Source organism: Bombus vosnesenskii, unplaced genomic scaffold (assembly GCF_011952255.1).
Source record: "Bombus vosnesenskii isolate JDL3184/JDL3185 unplaced genomic scaffold, Bvos_JDL3184-5_v1.1 scf7180000013265, whole genome shotgun sequence".
NCBI classification, from domain to species: domain Eukaryota; kingdom Metazoa; phylum Arthropoda; class Insecta; order Hymenoptera; family Apidae; genus Bombus; species Bombus vosnesenskii.
Window position 1 is genome coordinate 4502236 of NW_022882925.1, and position 19765 is coordinate 4522000.

The window sequence follows — 19765 nt, forward strand, 5'->3', positions numbered from 1 at the left end:
ATGACCTTATTTTTTATAATGTAAGTAATTTCTAGTTCCTTTAAAATTTGTTAATTAATTCAGCTGCGGTTTCCTCTCTGGATAAGAAAAGAAGAAAATTTATAAGTATTCCCAACTTTAATTAATGCATATGTTAATAAAATTGATGACATAATACAGATTATTTGCATTTCTAAAAGTGTCATCGATTATATACAACTAATTGGACTGCAACACAATTAACAGCACTATAAAGACTGTTTATGGGATACTTGTTTGTTAATTACTGGACTTTAACATTTGGATAGTAACCATTTAGGAAAATTAGAAAAGCTAGTAATCGCGAAAATATTGTAGAATCGCAATAGTCTTGTTACTGGTGTATTATAACAAGATCTTCATAAACGTTCAATAAAAGTTAATCAAGTGATTAATTAATTAACAGCCCGCCCAGTATTTCTAAAATTACCGATACCAATCCTTTAATAAGGAATATCCCACGAGGGACTATAACGCAACCTATTATACCTGTTTAAGATTAAATTAGTTGTAAGTTTGAATAATTCATCTGTCCTAGTCCCACACTGTCTATCTCTCCTATTGTCGTTCTTATCATCTGTCCTTGTCGCACATTGATGCCTTCCTTATTCCACTCGGGCCTTACTCTGTCCTTGTCGCAAAATATTGCTTTCCTTGTCTACGAACGCCTAATATGTCGTCATCTACTGCCGGATACACCAAGTTACGGTTCCTATCGCCCGTGCTAGATGGCAGCACATGGATTCTTAGTAGACAAGGAAAGCATCAGTGTGCAAGAAGGACAACGTAGGGTGTGAGTGGAACAAGGAAAACATTAATGTGCGACAAGGACAGATGATGCAAACAACAATAGAAAGAAAGATGGACAGTGTGCAACAAAGACAGACGATAGAGACGATAGTAGAAAGAACGAGTGACAGTGTGCGACAAGGACGGACGATATGAACGACGATAGGAAAGATAAATAGCGTGAGACTAGGACAGATGAATTATTCAAACTTACAACTAATTTAATCGTAAGCAGGGCTATTTTTTGAGTTTCTCCTTCCCAAATTTTATGTTAAAGTCCCTCGTGCGATACGCCTCATTGAAGGATTGGAGTTGGTAGTTCTAGAAATGCTGGACAGACTATTAAATAATTAATCACTTGATTAACTTTCATTGAACGTGTATTAAAGCTTTTTATGATATACATACTATATAAAAGTTAAAATTTAACAATATCTTCGCGATTATTAATCTATTTTACCTAACTAATGTTATAAGCGTGTAATACAATATATCTGTTAACTGATCCTTATAAACTATTTATATAAACTTTAATTTATTCTTTTATATTTAATTTCTACATGGTAATATAATACCAACAATGTATTTTATGATATGTATATATATGTATACTATTTATTTTAAGAGTGTATAAAATATATGAAACAATTTGCGGGACGTCTTTCGTCTTCTTGTCTTTGATGAGAAATTCGTGTAATTTGATGAAAATTTCTTCTTGACTGGTTAATATCCCCATAATTCTTTTTTCTAATTTTCTTAAATGGTCATTATCCGAATTCGTTGTTAAATGTTAAAGCCTAACGGTTGCGACACTCTTGTATTCAATTTAAAATATTCGAAGATAAGGGAAAGTAATATTTCTTTTTATGTGTTGTATAATTGCTTTTGCTGCAACATCAGGAAACTGCAACAGGAATCACGAAATCTTCACCACATCAAGAAAATTAGTTGTTGTTAGTTCTAAATGTTTTGTAGTTATGTTTATGATTTTCAGTGCGTTTATATTGTAAGAAGTATTAAAAAAGTTATTAACTTTTTTAATATTGTAAGAATAGTGGCTATTAATTTCTAATAGTATTGAATAAATGCTTGTATAATAATTATGTTGTACAAATGAGAATGAATTATATATTATTAAACTTAGAACTAAGTTATATTTGTTATTACATTTAAGTTATATAAGTATCTAAGTGCGTGTAGCACTAAGAATTCTCTAGATGTAAATATAAAGATGTAAAATAAAAATATAAATAAGATATAAATATTAGATATAAATCATGTGAAAATGTACATTAAATATAATATATGGCTATCTTAAAATGACAAAAGTCTTTTAACCAGTTAGCTGTTTATACTCGTCATGAAAAAATTCATCTGTGTCCATCAATATTACAGATTAGATACTAAAGCATAACAATTTTATTCGCTTTCAATCTTCAATCGAAGTATTTTCAATATTGATGTCATTATTTTGCACATATTCCTTTCTATTACGTTTATTTTCGACTTGTGTCCTGAATAATAATTAATTTTATATAATTTTATATAATAATTAATAATTGTTCTATCGACGTTGAAACTTTAACCATGAGTAGCATACGTTTAATAATAATAGATTCTTTTAGGAGAGTCAGTATGAAAAAGTTAGTCTGTATTTGCACATATCTCTCATATCGCCATAAAAAATAAGGCTTTGTTTTATCGACGTACGAAATCGAGCAAATATAAAAAAGGTGCTCACAGTAACATAAAAGAGTCTCGCGCGTTCAATCCTAAATTATGAATGCTGAAAATAGGATACTGGAAAAGCTTGCAGCCAAGTCAATCACCGATGAACCCCTCCCAAATTTCCTTTACGAACCTAAAAAAAAAGGCGAATCAGATAGCTACTTAAAACATGTATGACATCATCATCAAGCAAGGTATAACCAAAGGAATCTCAATTACCTTCCACATTTTCAGAATTAAAAGTCCAAACGATGGTATATTGAGGAAAAATCTAAAACAAGAAATTACAAGGACAATCAGCAATACCGATCAAGCAAATTATAACCTGGCCTTCTCATTGGACCGAGCAGGTATAATAAGCGACACTAGTGTCAATATGGTTATGAGAGGCAGGACATAAATCATCTATTGTTGCAATGCCAGTATTCCACAAACTGGAACAAAGCTTCATTATAAAACTCCAGAAATTGAATTACTGTCTGCCATTATTATGTAATGTAATGCGACATAACCCCACAATAGCAATTTGCATAGTCACACACTTGTTCCTGGAAAGCTTCAACCTATTGATCTAGATCCATAACAAGATATGAATATTAAGGCCAAGCTTATGTATGTAAACTTTATGTAATGTAAATAACGATAGAGATTACATTGGTTAAATAAAAAAAAAAATCTACATTCAATCGAAGAATAATGTTAGGTAGGATAAGGAGTGAACATTTACTCTTTTAATTAACTATAGGATAATTGTATGAAGATGCTATACGTTTATGGATGTACATCCGACTATTTTCGATAGGAGTTGTTTTTAATACGAGCGAAATTATAGATTGCCTTTCACGTCTCTTTGAAGTTTACGTTTGTTGTATCTGTTGTAATAAGGTAAAATACGACGCAGCTGTGTTGAATACCTGAAATAAAACTCCTTATATCTTCATTGCTTTACCTTCTAATCTCGTAAGAATTGATCTTTCTTCGACGTAAAGATATTACATTTTTAAATTCAACACGGTTTAATTAATATTAAATGTTATAATAATAATAAATTATAATGTAATAATAATATAATATTATACATTATTTATATATAATATTATATATAATAATAATATTATAATAATAAATTACTCACGGCCGTTAATGTATGGATAGACAACGTTTGGAAAGTTAATGCTGAAATACTGGAATATTGCTGCGCCCTAACAATCATAAGGCAAAGGTGTCGCTGATAAATTGGCGGTAAATCGTACCACGGTACATTGAAATAGACTGCATGACCTATTTCTTGACTTTCTTGAACGAGGATTTCACCAGGCCAACACCATAATAAGAGGTGTACCGCCATAGAAATGAAATAAGATATAAATTTCACTAGATCGGCTTCTGCTTTCCCGGTATCGAGAATTGCATACCCACTTAAACAAACTTCTATTCCGCTAGTAAGAATTTGCAGGAAAACGATGGGTGTTAATAAATTATTCACCTCACTCACCACACTGTATAGAAGTAGTACTATCGTCAAATATACGAATTGAAGAGAAATCAGTACGATTTAATGGTGATACAAAATATTAGTTACAAACAATTTATTAATAAAATAAAAAATAAGGCAGGATTGGAAGTAGAAAAATATTTACTGTATTATTCGCTGATGATGGCGAATACATCTCGTTAGATCTACCTTTATCTTTTGCGTGTAATTTGGATTGCAATTTATTTCAGTTCCTATATTACTGATCCAGGTATTGATTAATTTAAATTGAGCAGACACATGTAACATCGTGGTCATAAATGAGCAATCCAAACCGGCGATTGAAGTGATAGATAACGCGGCTGATAAAAATTGACAAATGAAAGCGATTTCGAACTTGGGAGATGCTGAAATGTCTGTGCCGTACCTAATAACGAGATTAAGCATAGTGAATGAGGAATAATAAATTTTAGGTCTAAATAAAATAAGATAAACATTATCGATAACAAATATTGTATGATCTAAACATTGCAGTAAATATATTTCTATTAGTTTCGCTTTGTGATCAACGACGAAGAAAATCAAAGTAGAAAATATTATCTTTACCAGACGATGAAAGGTAAATGTCGACTGTTACTTGTACTATTGGCGTTGTAGTCAAATCTAAAATAATCAACAGCTGCAGCGCTGGAAAAAGTGATCACATTGCACACGCAGGATGAATAAAAAACTATCGTACAAATACGTGCCCAATAAGCGAACTGTATGTAAGATTGTATTTCATTCGAATCGTTGGCAGTATCCCACAAACTTTTTATTTCGTAATAAAGCATATACGATCTTTCTCTTCTTGCTATTAGGTAAAACATTTTGAACAACGTTTGTCCGAGCGTGGTTACAATGCTTCCTGCCCCTAATTCGAGAAGGGATTTAATTTATTATTCTCCCAAAACATAGAAGGTCGCTCAAAAAATGTCAGATATAAGTGGATTCTACTGAAACTTACCTGCTAGGATCTCTATGTTCCCCCAATTCACTGCTATCAACATAATTTCGGGCACAAAAACACTAATGAGTGATATTAGTGTGAATGTTAAACGGACATATGAAAATATTTTGCTATACGTCGAACTTTTCTGTTCGATGGGCCACATTCCAACTATACTACAAAGGATTTTGTTCGGTAGTATGTAATAATCGAATGTATTTGATAGCTCTTTCATCTTCTCTGCTCATATGAAATTGGATACGTCTACGACTAAAACTCTTTCTCGTATATGTCTTAATAAAGTTCCCCAATAGGGAATTCTTTATGCCAATATTATAGGTTAAACACTAAAATATAAGGTTTTATTCGCTTTCCCTCTTCAGCCGAAGTATTTTCAGCACTGAAGTTATCAGGATAAGAACTGTTGTATCAGAAATAGAGCTCTGTAATTCCGAAGAGAAAATAAAGCATTCCTTCTATTGATGTCATCATTTCATACATATTCCTTTTCATTTCGTCTATTTTCGATTTATGATCTGATTAATAATTGATGTCGTAAGTAGTAGGAACGACATATAAGTTGATACAATTTTCTTCCGACGTTGAAACTTTAATCATAGGTAGCATACGTTGAATGGTAATAGATTGTTTAGGAGAGTTAGTATGAAAATGGTAGTCTGTATTTGCACGTTTCTCTGGTATCATCCAAAAAATGAGACTGTATTATATCGACGTACGAAAGATAAAATAGTTAATACGTAAAAATAACATATTTGAATAAACTTAGTTCATTTATGAATACTAGCTTTTTTTAAACATGATGAAAATACATAATGAAATAATAGAATGAAAAATTACAAAGGATGAATGAATCTTAAAGTAACTATACAGTAGCTTATAACTAATTTATATTTTATACATAATATAAGTCATAGTTTTATGAGGTTTATTCACCTTACAACAATCTTTTCTTCCTTGGCAAAGTAAAGCTGTTGTGAAATTGAAAAAAGAAGCTCAATGCACTATCGCATTTTTATCGATCGTTGAATTTCTGTTTGCCGGAAATAACACGCAAATAATATGAATTCGATAGATACACAAATTTTTCACCGATTATATTTAAAAAAATCTAAGAGAGGATGATAAGATTTTGCAACCGCGAAAGGAAGCAAAGCGTTACGCGAACTTACAAATAATGTCATATTTTTCATATTTGCAGTGAACATTTCACCCAAAAATGTGATTGGAGTGAAGAGAAAAGGATGATTGGAGTGTGATTGTAACCCATAAAACACGGAGAGATTAAAAGTTAATAGCACGACTTTCGGTAAGCACGTCAAGCTATTTTCTACCCAATTTGTTATCTAGAAACATACATATGAAATCATCTACAACCGTAGAGAATACAAGAATCATCACCGTTAAGATTGGTTTTACGGGAATCCTGCTTTTTATCAAAATTATTTCCGTACGAGAGCTCAGTGCGCTGTGTTCACTCACGTAGGACACATAGACACCAATTATGATGAAATATTTCTTTAAATTACCTGTAATAAAATTGAGAAAGATTCGAGAATCATATCGATACAAATAAGGACCCATTATACTGACCAAGAATATGCGAACAGTAACTTCAAAATTGTACGTGGACGTAGTTGAAAGTATAAACTTTCAAGTATGTACGCATAGAATGCAAATTAATTATGTAAAAAAGCAAAATTGATTGAAAAATCATCACTTTCATTCAGACACTTCGCAAAATTGTTAAAAAGGAGCTCCATTAAAAGTTGTATGTGAAGGTTCTTGGGATATTTTCAACTTTGTACAACAATTATAAAAGTTTATTAATTTTTCGTACTCGATTTATAAAAAGCTTTATCACTTACAAAACTGATAAATTTTCTTGAAAAAATATAGAAAAATATACAATGATTCACAACAAATTACAGTAATATAAAACTTACTTTTCGAAAACAATTAAGATACAACAATTATTTTGTTGAAAATTATATCGTCTATTATTTACTTGAAATGAAAAAAATATTCGCAATGATTACATAAATTAGGTTTTCATTTTATGTCAATCCTAATTGACTGTCACAGTAATAATACATTAATTCAATATTACATACATTCATATAATATATTTTAAATATAAAACATTTAATATGTATTGAAATACTTCTTTTTACTAATAAATATCGTTTAAACCTTACATGTACTTTGTTCGATTATTCTACTGTAACTAATCACAAAAATTATATTGTTGGGAATTTTATGCTTACACACTGTAATTAATTTACAGTGCAAAGATAGTATTGGTTGTTTAATGTTTGTTATCTATAATCTATAATCTAATATAAAAAATAATATAATCTAATAATATAATATAAAAAAATAATGTAATATAAAAAGAAATACATATAGTCTTCATCAGGAAAAGTTTGAAACGTCAAAGTTTCATCAACAATATTATGCAACTATCAACTATCCTTCAAATAAATGTTTAGTACATTAAAAGCTAATTGAAATAAAAACCATATATAACCAGTCTTATTATCTCAGTCCCTGTTAGCTTATATTTATTAACTTTTACATCAGCTTTTTACGTATACTTAGTCAACTTTCTGTTTATTTTACAACTTATCTGTCGCTTCTAACCTCGAATCGCTCTTAAACCTTCATTATTTGCAGACGTAGACTAAAGCTTCTGCTTTTCTAATTTGTTTGTTGAAGAATGATGCTCTAAAATTAATCATCATATTTATATTTTTAATAAATATTGTATCACATGACTATAAAATTGCCCTCCGAAATCAAAGCCAATATTTCCTTGAATAAAATTCTCATTTGCAATTACCATCCTTTAAATTCATATTAATTAGGAAATCAACAATATATTTATCCTTTTCTATAAAATGTTCAGTAAATTGCGACACATAAAATTTCAGCAAATTTGTAGGCAATTGACCAAAATTCCTATTCTCTAAATCTACTGCATACAATAAAAATCGTCGAGATGTGAGAGGTAGATTTTCTTTAAGTAAGACTCGTCTTGCAATGATCATTAAATCTTTCAGTTTGTTGTGACAAACGGTATTGAGGACTTGTCCATGTTCAATAAGCTGAAAACATAATATCATAATAATTAAACCATTAAACAGAAATATAAAATTAAAGGATAAAATATTAAAACAATAGACTTTAAATACATGTTCTGTAAAAAATTGGACATCATCCGGTGAAGCTGTTTTTAGCAGCATTTCCAAATAATCTATAAATGCAGAATAAAATGTACGATACATGCACGTCGATGATTGTCAAATATAACTCAAGTATTTAGAAAACAAGATAACACGGTTATAAAATTGAGCTGCATTTTCTTGCTTCAAATCTTTCCTCCCTAAAAATTAAAAGTGACATATAATAGAAAGCATATAATTTAACCTTTACAAGCTTTTAATTCAAAATATGCATAGTGATACCTACTTTCATAATCTTCCTGATGTTGGTTCACTAAATACTTGTATAAATTTGCACCTTTGGAATCACATATATTTCTAATTTTAGAATTATCGCATACAAGGAATAATTTCATCGCAAAGTCAGTATTGTCTAATGCATATGAGTAAAGTTTATTGAATATCTCCCTGCAACCAGTTAAAATCAATTAAAGTGATCAAGTAACATAAATTACTTAAAATAAATACTTTGCAGATATATATATATATATATATATATATATATATATATATAAAACAAAACATTCTATTTTGCAATATTACTTTAGGTTTTCCTTATTCTCATTAATCCATTTCGCAATATCTTTAATTATTTGTGTTAAGTTTTCATTATTCACAAGGTTTATAAGATTAAGAAGTTTCGTAAAATCGTATCATCAGCATATAACGATCCTCCTGGTTTTGGTAATGAGTTCTTATCATTATAGCACATCCACGGCCGCGGCCGCAACTGATTGAATCCATTTCCACCTTAGGAAAGTTCAATCTGTAAAATAAAATACGAATGTAAAAATTACGAGTTTGCTTAAAAACAGATATTTTTTACGACAAATTCATGTATAAAATATAAATTTCTCAATATTCATTTATATAGGGATTAAAATTTACTTTAGAGACCAATAAATTATTGACACTTCTTTGCAATCTTACAGCTTTCTATATATAGGTTCCGACAATGCAAGTTTTTAGGCGAAAAGTTTACTGGTTCAAAAGTTATAATTATCGCAGTGACTATGTAAAACTTTTGGTAAAACTTCACTTTATTTTGATGCTATATTGCTTTTATCCATCATCTGATTGGTCCGCACAGATCAACATTCACATGCTCTCGGCTTCCGCTTACCTCGTACAAAAATGTATTGTCTCTGGATCGCTTCCGTCAACGATGTCATCAAATCCATATTATTAAGATGCAAAAAGCGTCGCCACAAAAATTTGCGCTGAGGATCGGCAAATATATCGTCATAGAAGAGATCCCTCTCGGACTTAGTCCTTTGCTGGCCGCCAATTTGCCATACTATCCCTAGCTGTAGTTAAATTTACCATAAATTAGCTCGTATTAACGTAATGCCTGATGGCGGCCGGAAAATAAATATTAACCCAAACGCATTTACCTACAAACTCCATGTTGTGATTGACTGTTTTATGTACATGTCCCTGTACAGTGGGCTACTATGCCTACGACATAGTGGGAAAACAGGACTTGCGACTCAATAGTTAAAAGTACCGATTTTTCCTTTGTCAATGTATGTACAGTAGAAAATACGTTTGGTTTGTCAGAGTCTGCAAAACATTTTGAAATACAAAAAATAAATACAAAATGAATATTTCCTAATTATAATATAACTAATAATAATTCTTGTTTTTACACATTCAATGGTATATATTGTTCACATAGTTAATGATATTGATTATTTGTTAGATTATAATTCTTGTAGAGAACAGTGTTCTGCCTCGATTCTACAAATACTGTTAATTATCCTGTAGGAAGAACCTCTGCATGATCATACATTATTAGTACCTTATACTACAAATAGCAGATAAAATACCTAATGTTAATATAAGGATGCTTCAAGATAACAATGATATATGTTTTTATTAATATAATTACCAAATAATGATATATGTTTTTATTAATATAATTACCAAATAATGATATATATTCTTATTAATATAATTACCATACTTCCTCAAGACAACATTTAGACAACATAGAAATGTTGCCAGTATTTGGTAGAATTCTTTGTGTATCTAATGGAAATGGAACTATTTAGTAAAGACGAAGTGGTATCTTTACATGCTCAACTTCAGTGAAAACGGTCTTTATCCTAAAAAGATTAACAATATTGGTTTTTATTTAAACATACAAGTATCAAATGATGATTTGTATATTTTTTTCTACAGTACTTACTGATATAAAGAAGTTGCTAAGAATCAAATTATAGAGTTTCTAGATTTTCATAAGACTTTAAAGTACAAGGTATTTTGGTGTAATAGGCATATAAAATTGTAATTTTTTATTTTAAAATTACAAAATGATTTACTAATTTATAAAAATATAAAATATATAATGTAAAAAGATATAATAGCCAAAAAGAATATTATTTATTGTTACATAATAATAAAATTAAATGTTTGCAAAAGATTATTGTATACATTTTTAATTGTTGATTTCTTATGGGAATTTTAAAAGTTTGTGTTATATTTAAGACAATAGTTGTATATGAAACATGGTATCCATTCATATATTTGTATTTGTATTTATTGGATTTGTATTTTTTGGATATTTATACATTGTATAATCCTATAATCCTATTCTAATAACTACATAAAATATAATAGTACAAATTCATACACATATGAATGGTTTCATTATGTGTATATAAAATATGTGGTATATCTGTATAGAAATGAACATTTATATACACTTATCTTTGCAAAAGATAAACAGAAATGTATTTAGTTTTAATTTACTCTTATATTGTAAAATAGCTTTATTCCATGTTAGTGATACATTTTTCTAACAATTTTATAGCTTCATTTTTCTAACAATTCTTATATCGTAAAATAGCTTTATTCCATGTTAGTGATACATTTTTCTAACAATTTTATAGCAATAAATGTTTTATGTATTTACTAACAAAATTTATTACATATACTACAAACATATATTTTTATGTTTCCATTTGCAAATAATTATATATAATATATTCATACAACAATCCACTATTAATTTATTATTATCGTACACTTTGCTATAATTCTAGTTATAGTAGTAAATACATGTGTTTTAGCATTGATGTTTGTAGCATCTACAGATTAATATACTTAAAGGTAAACAAAACCATTTCAAGAAATATTCATATACAAATATTTATTTTGTTCGCAATTGATAAGAAATACATACATGAAAAAAGGGAAATTCTTATTAATTAAAGATAGATGAGAACTAACATCTAAATCTGAAATTATCATGCACATTACAAATAAATAACTTATTTTATGTAAATTATTTAAACAATTTGTTTTATGGCAATTTACCTCTACAGTGAAAATTTATTATTAGGTGATGAACTTTACTGTAGGAGACAAAATATTATTGCCTTCCTTCTGGATCTTTTACTTTCCAATGTGTTGAATCCAAAAATCTAAGTTTTTAAGACGATTCACTGGTTCTAAAGTTATGCAAAGTTAAGTGCAAGTAAGAACTTTTAGGATATTTTACACGTTACTTTGATGTCACCACGTTGGAAAATCACACACACCCTACCTTCGTGACATCCCAAAGACAATTGGTACATTAGTGGTGGTCTGGTGGTGACGATTGGCGGTGGCAAACAGTGAAAAGGAAGGGGTTAAACTTTGGTCGACGATCATTTAACGCGCATGCGCCATCATGCGTATATGATCACCGGACGATCGCCAGTCATCAATCGGTGATCTGTCATTCGTTGTATGTCTCGTTTTTAACTTAATTGTCCATTTAATTTAGAGAACATCAAGTTAGTTTTTTAGCTTGTTACATCGAAAACAAATACTTTGAGTCATTGAAAGGTGGTCAATAATCAAAAAAAAAAATAAGGTTATAACAAAGTGAGTGTGAATATCTATCCGTTCAAAGACTGCGGATCTTGCCATGACGACGGAAGAACAGTTTCAGGCGGCTGTTAATGTGATCAGGAATTTACCAAAGAATGGTAAATTTTCTAAGACATTCAAAATGAATTATGATAATTAATGTCATTCTTCGAGTTGTCGATGCTTTTAAATGATGCACTTAATCGTATCATCGTCTCTACATCATTGTTTTATTATATTTAATGCAAAGCATTTTATGACATTGATATGAAACTTGTTATGTTATACTTTTTTTTCTTTCTCAGCATTTTTTTTAGTTGTACGAAACTTGTTAAACTGGTTTTTTTAATTAGCAGCAAATACATTTATGAGATTTAGTTTTTATGCGAAAACGTGAAGGAGCAGTACAAAGTTCGTGCAGTCATGTAAAGTATTTACATATCTATTTCGTTGAGACTGAAAACGAAAACATTGTTTCATACCGTTCTTCAATGTATTCAGATTATTAATAATGTTCTAACATATTAAATTTCAGAATTATTGAAGTGTGTTCTCGTTAATTTTATACTCCTGAGTATTTGTAATTAGATACAAAATAGAATAATAATAAGCGTTTTTTATTTGTATGTGATTTACATTATATAACAAACAGTATGTTTACATTTATTTACTGATAAAAATTGCATTAAGTATGTCACATAAATTTTTATAATTGTTAAAAGAATAAATTTGAATCTTTTTTTCGCACATAATTTATAAATATAACCTTTGTAAAAAAGAAATTTTCTTTGCTTTTATGCAAGTAAAAAATTAGATTTTGATATTATCTCGAACGTACATTTTTATCACTAAATTATAAATCTTTATGATTAAATTCATAAATATGTATACATACTTTCCATTTATTACAAGTGCATGTGTGAGTGTTCTCATTTCACTTTCTAACAGAGTAGAATGGATAAATTGCAGTTTATGTTTGAAACTGGAATATCCTTCATGAATAAATTACAAATAAAATTTATAATTGTCCAAAGCTGTATCATCAACTTTTTTTCATTTATTAATGACATAAATTTTATGTTAAAAAAGTAATAAATATTTATTTAAAAAATTTAGTATTTAATCCTTTATTAATTGAACTTAATAATGTTTAATGTTACAAGGATTTATTTAATATCTTTGTATTTTTTTATGATCAATGACAATTAATTCATGAATACATTTGCACATTGTCTTAATTTTTTGACCAAAAGTCATACAACAAAAATGTTATCAAGTCATTGACCTTGCAATTAATTTCAATAACAATGAAGAAACAAACTTTTTGCGTTAAATGCAGGAAATATGAATATTATAATTTTATATAAAACTAAAATTGTAGACTAATAAAGTTATATTAATAATCATATTGTTAATAATGTATTATGTTTCAGGTGCATATCAACCTAGCAATGAAGTTATGCTACGTTTTTATGCATATTACAAACAAGCAACAGAAGGATCATGTCAACAACCAAAACCAGCATTCTGGGAAGTGGTTAAAAAAGCAAAATGGGAAGCTTGGACACGCTTGGGTAATATGAGTAGAACAGAAGCTATGAATAACTATGTAGAAGAATTAAAAAAGGTTGATTGTAGAAACTATTATAATTTTATTCAATGTCATAAAGTAACAGTAATTTAATACTTATTTATAATTTAATAGATTGTAGAAACAATGTCTTATACAGACAAAGTGGCTAATTTTCTAGACAGTTTAGATTCATTTTGCGAAAGTGTCCCACCTGAAGATTTAGAATTACTTCTTGGTCCTGTGTTAGAACGTATGCGCTCACAACCTGGAATGCCATTATCCGGTTCTCCCCTAGGTTTGTATTTGTAAATATATATATTTTATTTTTCATTTGTTGATCTGATAATTTATTAACAATGAACATATTCAATGCTAACAATCAAAGAATGGAGAAATTTAAAACAAATTAATTCTATCAATAAGTTTTTCTTATACAGCATCAAGAGAAACATCACCACATAGAGGTTGTAACATGACTCGGCACATTGCAAGTAGTTTAGAAACCAGCCCAGCTACTAGCCATAGTGCAAGTCCACTAGATACCGACGGCGAAGATGAATTTATAGATACTGTCGAAGTAAGCTACTGGTATTATAAACAGTACACAGTATTGGACATACTTTTATTTCCAACTTATAACTGAAATTGTTTCTTCTTATTCATAGTCAGCTCCGGAACGAATACCAAAAGACATAACAAAAACCACTAATGTTACTCAAAAAATGGTTAATGGTTTAAATGTTTCTACTGATAAAGTGAATGAGTTAGTTGCTCAAAGAGAGAACTCTTCAGAATTAATTAATGGATACACTAATACAAATGGCTATACCGAACCACTAACAGAAAATAAGCAAGAAAAAAGTAAACAACGTGTTAAAAAAGATGAAAAATCTAACGACGAATTTTTCAATCAAATAGCTATAACTATGCAAAACTTACAAAGGGATTTAGACAGAATAACGGCCAGAGTGCGCAGTTTAGAAGGTCAAACATTACAGGCATTGGCGCCTTCAATAGTATGTGTAAATACAATAAAACGACATTTTTATCATATTTTTATTTCTTTCAATGGTATATCATTTTTATAGAAGCAGCCTGCAGCAACTTCATACCCAAAATGGTGGCCTTTACCAGAGTGTTCACCGCGATTATTCACTATCTTAATTGTATGGCCGTTCATAGCGCAATTTTTGATTTCTTTAACACAACGTTATCGTCAGCGAAGGCTGTGATTTAAACATTACCATATTACATCACTCGAAATATATTCCACTATTTACTGTTAGATGATGAATTCAAATCAGTGTTGGATTCAAGTAATATAGACATTTTTTAAGACAGTTCAAGTATATTTCTACAATCTAAATATGTATATGGCCAAAATTACTATGTGATTCTTGATTCATACAGATTACATTTGAAGATGTAATCAGTTGGGCAAAACTTTAAAAATTTATTCTATCAACTGTTCACATATAAATGTATGTACAGTGATTATACAGAAAAGTTTATTTATTTTAAAACTGAGAGAATTGAAGAGAGTTTGATTGCTCTCTGTATGTTTATATGTTAAAAATCAATGGATTAACTGAATATACATATTATATATAATATATGAATGTATATTATATATATTTACTTAAGATAATTTATATGTATTATAAATAGTAATGTGTATTCATATATTGTAATATAGAAAAAAAGATTATATACAAATTTTATATTGTACATTCAGATTAAAAGCAAAAAAAAAAGATAGAATTTATTGAAACTTACAGCTTTTTTAACAGAAATTATAATTTACTTAGGATAGTATCACTTTCTAAATAATATTATAAAGTACTCTTCGCTTTTTTTAGTTAATTTTAAATTGAGAACAGATATATCACGAAATCGTGTACAAATATTGTATAAAAATGTATAATTTTTACTTGTATTTGTAATAATTATTATGTGTAATTATTTTTTACAAATATTTTATTAACCAATGCAATTATCATAATAACAATTGTCTTTTTGTAATATTTTTCATTTTGTACAATTTTAGTAAAACAAGTAAGGTACTATAACCCGTATTTTATAATTTTTCAACTGTACCTAATTCATTGATCTAAAATAAATTTTGTTAAAAAAAGATTTTTGTCTCGGACAGTATACCTTTGTAGATTATAATTCTTAAATAAGTTTGTCTTTTAAAGTAAAACATTATATAAAATTTTAGTTTGGAATGAGTATATTATAACAGATAATGGTTAATACAAATTGCTTGTAATTACTTTATGTTTCGATTATATAACTTTCTTTCAAAATATCGGGAGATAAAGCATAATTAATGAGTATTCGTAATTACAAATTATCTTGTTCAATTGTTGTTTTATTCAATTTTCATCGTTACGTCATTAGAATTTTGTTTCATGCTTTACATGTCAAAAATCTAAAATTTTGATGGGCATCGATATCTTAAGTGAGTAAAATGAAATAGAATAAGTTTAAACATTCTCTAATATGAGTACCACTGTATAAATAACCTTGTTCTTATTTCAATACAATGCGAACAAAGAATGGTTGGGTTAGGAACCGATATTGGTAGCAACGATAAATCACTTGATTTGCATTTTATATATGTTTTATACTCATACAACTTCTGACGAAAGTAACATATGAATCATAATAACAGACGTTGGAACATTTAGAGTTTAGAGTATTCCACAGGTTGCAGTAATCAATAGATTGTTGTCTTATTCAATTTTCTACGTGAAGCCTCTTATTAGAGGCTCGAAAGTGTGAATCATTCAAATTGAAAATATGAAAAGGAATATGTCTGTTTCAATAATTCTGGCTCTTTTTGTTATGGATTTGTCACATGCTCAAAATACAGATTTTGGAACTATCGTTTTCGCAAATGTTGTAAGTTAAAGTATGTTTTTTCAAAAAATTAAAATAATGTTTATATTTTATATTTTGATTATTCGTATTATTGAAATGTATTTATTATGAAGTTAATTTATTATTTATGTATATGAAATTTATTTTCTTCATAAAGCAATATGAATTAGATATTATAACCATCTTAATTATAATAATAATCATTGTCGTTGTTTATTAAAAATAATTACAATCTATTTTACAGTTATACAGACATGGAGATAGAACACCTATAAGACCATATCCGAATGATCCTTATAACAATGAAAGTTTGTGGCAAGTCCCATATGGCCAATTAACAAATGTATGTAATTCTTAATTGTCATATATATAGCTTAATTATTTAATAATCTTTTCTTTATTGTATTACTTTTGTTGCATTTAATGTTGCAAATTTTTGTTTGATTTTAAAATCTTTTTAATTTCAAAATATTTAAGTCCTCACTCATATGTGTCTGTTACATCAGATTGGAAAATATCAGCATTTACTACTTGGTCGTTGGATCCGCAAACGCTATTCACATCTACTAAGTGACCTATATTCTCCACATGATATTTATATTCAAAGTACAGATGTAGATCGTACCTTAATGTCAGCTGAATCACATCTTGCTGGACTTTATCCACCAGTTAGTAAACAAATATGGAGTAATATCAAATGGATGCCTATTCCAGTGCATACTATTCCTGAAGACAAAGATAATGTTTTGGCTGCAAGAAAATATTGTTCTAGATATGATTACGAGTTGGAAAAAGTTCTTAATTCTCCAGAAATCCAAAAAATTAATAAAGAAAATAAGAGACTGTACGTATACCTTACAGGGAAAACAGGAAATAAAATTTCATCTCTTTTGTCTGTTAAACAACTTTATGATACATTATTTATTGAGGTAAACTATGTTACTGTCATTTTGTACTTCTCATTTGATAATAAGTATTTGTATATATCTCATATACTCTAAACTTATTACAGAGTCTTTACAACAAAACATTGCCAGAATGGACAAAGTCAGTATATCCAGATAAACTTAAGCCAATTGTTGTAAAAAGTTTTACAATTAACGCCTATAATAAAATACTTCAGAGACTAAAATCGGGTAAGTAATATTCATTTTGTTATGTAAAAAATTTAGACCATGTATAATTTGGGAAATATAAAACATAGGAACATTACTTGGAGAAATGATAGACCACATGGAAAAAAAATCGAAAAATGCCTTAGTACCTGATAGAAAAGTATGGATGTATAGTGCTCATGATGAAACTATAGCCAATATGCTAATGACTCTGAATGTTTTTGAACCACATTGCCCACCATATACTGCTACAATTTTAATAGAATTAAGAGTAAATTTAAAAGATCAGTATTTTGTAACGGTAAGTGCTTAAAATAATAATTAGACTGGAAATCATGATATAAGATTGTTGGTTAAATATATTGTTCTAGATATCATATAAAAATACTAGTGAAGAACCACAACTTTTAACACTTCCTGGTTGTATTACAATGTGTCCCTTAAATCAATTTATTGCACTAACAAAAGATGTTATACCCATAGATTGGGAAAAAGAATGTGCAATAGAGTGGGAACAACTTGGATATAATATGAATACGACAGCAATTATTGGTAAATTTCTACTACAATATAAATGTATTTTTTATACACTAAAGTAAGGATTACTTTCTCATTTAATCCTTGTTTTGTTCCAGCAATACTGACATCTTCTATATTGATGTTAGTTTTATTAATTTTATCTATAGTTGTTTTTATTTATTGGCATTATAAACGGGAACATAATCAATATTATCTTCGATTGACAACGGAACCTATATAATTGAATATAATACTATGAAAAAATGACGTATTGCTTTCGTCGTGATATTCAATGTTTTCATAATTTGATAATTAACAAAAAATAAGATAAATGGTAAATTCTTATTTGATTTTACATACATTAAGGATTCAATTATCGATACGAAAAATAAGTCTGATACGCGTTTTCATAAAATATTGATGAAAAAATGTTCTATATTTTATAATGTTTTATTAGTGATAATTTTTAAATTTATTGATGATAAAATATTTCAGTTTATAATCAAACAGATTCAATGCAAATATAATCGTTTGATTTGATCGATAAAAAAATTATTATTTATATGCATGTATTGTTGAAAACAAGGACTGTTATAATGATTTTTAATAGTTTGATAAAAGGGTATAAGATTCTCAATAACTTTTATTTAAATTGAGTTTCATGCATAATATGAATAAAAAAATTATCTGTGATGACCGTAAATAGACTACGAATTAATTCGGAAAAAATTGAGATATTAAAAATACTTTTTATTAATAAATGACGATTAGAAAGTAATAAATTCTGGAATACAGTTTATTAACTCAGGGTATCTTAGTGTTTATTTGATACTAAACAATTGGGTGTAAAATATAGGGATAATATTTATCTGCGGTATTTGAAAGAATATCTAGTCATACTCCATTAAGTTGCAACAATTAAAACATTACACTTCTAAATAGAAAAGGTATATTCAACTACATCGTTATTACATTTTTGTAATATCGTTTATATAGATGTATATTTGAAACGTATTTTCTAATGAGAAATTACAAGACAAACTAAATTTTTCCAAAATAGAGGAAGGATAATATTTAAGGCGGAAAAGAAACATTTTACTTGATAGTAATCCAAAAATTTGATTTTCTTAAACTGAACTATTTTACAAATATGAATTGTATCCTATTAAAATTATTTTTGTGAGATTTAAACATGAATAAATCAAGTATTGTAAAAAAACACGATTATTTACTGGTATTTTAAACGAATACATATCTTCCTCTAGATAATTTGTAGGTCATAACATGAAATATAAGAATATCTCATACTTGCTTCTACATAGAGCGTGTTGTCCGTCCTCAACAGCGGATGTTCAACAACTGATTCTCGTATCGATGTCGTATACGTGTTAAGTATTAAACACATACAATCGCAAAACACACATATAAATGACTGTCCTTAAATAGTAGTACAAATACACATATAATATGAACAGCATCAGTGGACTTTACATATTTACATATTTTAATCATCAGTTTACCACTTTTATTAATTCTCTTTTTTAGATACCATAATCCCTATAGTTTACATATCAT

At 28.3% G+C, this 19765-nt stretch overlaps 3 protein-coding genes, 1 long non-coding RNA gene and 1 pseudogene across 5 annotated transcripts; 2 read left to right on the top strand and 3 right to left on the bottom strand.

Annotated features, from left to right (window-relative positions):
• Nucleotides 1–1169: 1169 nt before the first annotated feature.
• On the bottom strand, nt 1170–6222 carry LOC117243202 (odorant receptor 4-like). Its single transcript, XM_033510482.1, has 7 exons — nt 5016–6222; nt 4616–4922; nt 4176–4436; nt 3671–4034; nt 2755–3449; nt 2549–2668; nt 1170–1711 (listed from the first exon to the last, which is right to left on the bottom strand). The coding sequence occupies exons 1-5, from the start codon at nt 5230–5232 to the stop codon at nt 3393–3395; spliced, it is 1206 nt and encodes a 401-aa protein (XP_033366373.1). The 5' UTR covers nt 5233–6222; the 3' UTR covers nt 1170–1711; nt 2549–2668; nt 2755–3392.
• Nucleotides 6214–15106, top strand: LOC117243203 (acyl-CoA-binding domain-containing protein 5). 2 transcript variants are annotated; one of them, XM_033510485.1, is made up of 6 exons: nt 6214–6324; nt 13531–13724; nt 13803–13965; nt 14108–14247; nt 14336–14686; nt 14759–15106. In XM_033510485.1, exons 2-6 carry the CDS (start codon nt 13557–13559, stop codon nt 14900–14902), a joined length of 966 nt encoding a protein of 321 aa, XP_033366376.1. In that variant the 5' UTR covers nt 6214–6324; nt 13531–13556; the 3' UTR covers nt 14903–15106. The 2 variants fall into 2 exon arrangements, with proteins under 2 accessions (XP_033366376.1, XP_033366375.1); XM_033510484.1 differs by lacking the exon at nt 6214–6324 and adding an exon at nt 11945–12216.
• Nucleotides 7184–9004, bottom strand: LOC117243204 (annotated as a pseudogene).
• Nucleotides 9859–11830, bottom strand: LOC117243205. Its single transcript, XR_004495410.1, has 3 exons — nt 11561–11830; nt 10201–10347; nt 9859–10046 (listed from the first exon to the last, which is right to left on the bottom strand). It is a non-coding gene; the product is annotated as an uncharacterized LOC117243205 (long non-coding RNA).
• A 1010-nt stretch (nt 15107–16116) lies between the features above and the next one.
• Nucleotides 16117–19592, top strand: LOC117243201 (prostatic acid phosphatase-like). The gene is made up of 7 exons (XM_033510481.1): nt 16117–16577; nt 16801–16899; nt 17063–17485; nt 17569–17692; nt 17761–17972; nt 18043–18223; nt 18307–19592. The coding sequence occupies exons 1-7, from the start codon at nt 16476–16478 to the stop codon at nt 18429–18431; spliced, it is 1266 nt and encodes a 421-aa protein (XP_033366372.1). The 5' UTR covers nt 16117–16475; the 3' UTR covers nt 18432–19592.
• Nucleotides 19593–19765: the final 173 nt, after the last annotated feature.

What these genes read in the sequence shown, in the direction of transcription:
- LOC117243202 (XM_033510482.1), bottom strand. Translation starts at nt 5,232, where the DNA reads ATGAAAGAGCTATCAAATACATTCGATTATTACATACTACCGAACAAA. An exon ending in GAACATAGAGATCCTAGCAG is followed by an intron (nt 4,923 to 5,015) that starts GTAAGTTTCAGT and finishes TTCTCGAATTAG; the next exon opens with GGGCAGGAAGCATTGTAACC. An exon ending in CATCATCAGCGAATAATACA is followed by an intron (nt 4,035 to 4,175) that starts GTAAATATTTTT and finishes ACTTCTATACAG; the next exon opens with TGTGGTGAGTGAGGTGAATA.
- LOC117243203 (XM_033510484.1), top strand. Translation starts at nt 12,156, where the DNA reads ATGACGACGGAAGAACAGTTTCAGGCGGCTGTTAATGTGATCAGGAAT. An exon ending in ATGTAGAAGAATTAAAAAAG is followed by an intron (nt 13,725 to 13,802) that starts GTTGATTGTAGA and finishes ATAATTTAATAG; the next exon opens with ATTGTAGAAACAATGTCTTA. An exon ending in AGGCATTGGCGCCTTCAATA is followed by an intron (nt 14,687 to 14,758) that starts GTATGTGTAAAT and finishes TCATTTTTATAG; the next exon opens with AAGCAGCCTGCAGCAACTTC.
- LOC117243201 (XM_033510481.1), top strand. Translation starts at nt 16,476, where the DNA reads ATGAAAAGGAATATGTCTGTTTCAATAATTCTGGCTCTTTTTGTTATG. An exon ending in ATGATACATTATTTATTGAG is followed by an intron (nt 17,486 to 17,568) that starts GTAAACTATGTT and finishes AACTTATTACAG; the next exon opens with AGTCTTTACAACAAAACATT. An exon ending in GAATACGACAGCAATTATTG is followed by an intron (nt 18,224 to 18,306) that starts GTAAATTTCTAC and finishes GTTTTGTTCCAG; the next exon opens with CAATACTGACATCTTCTATA.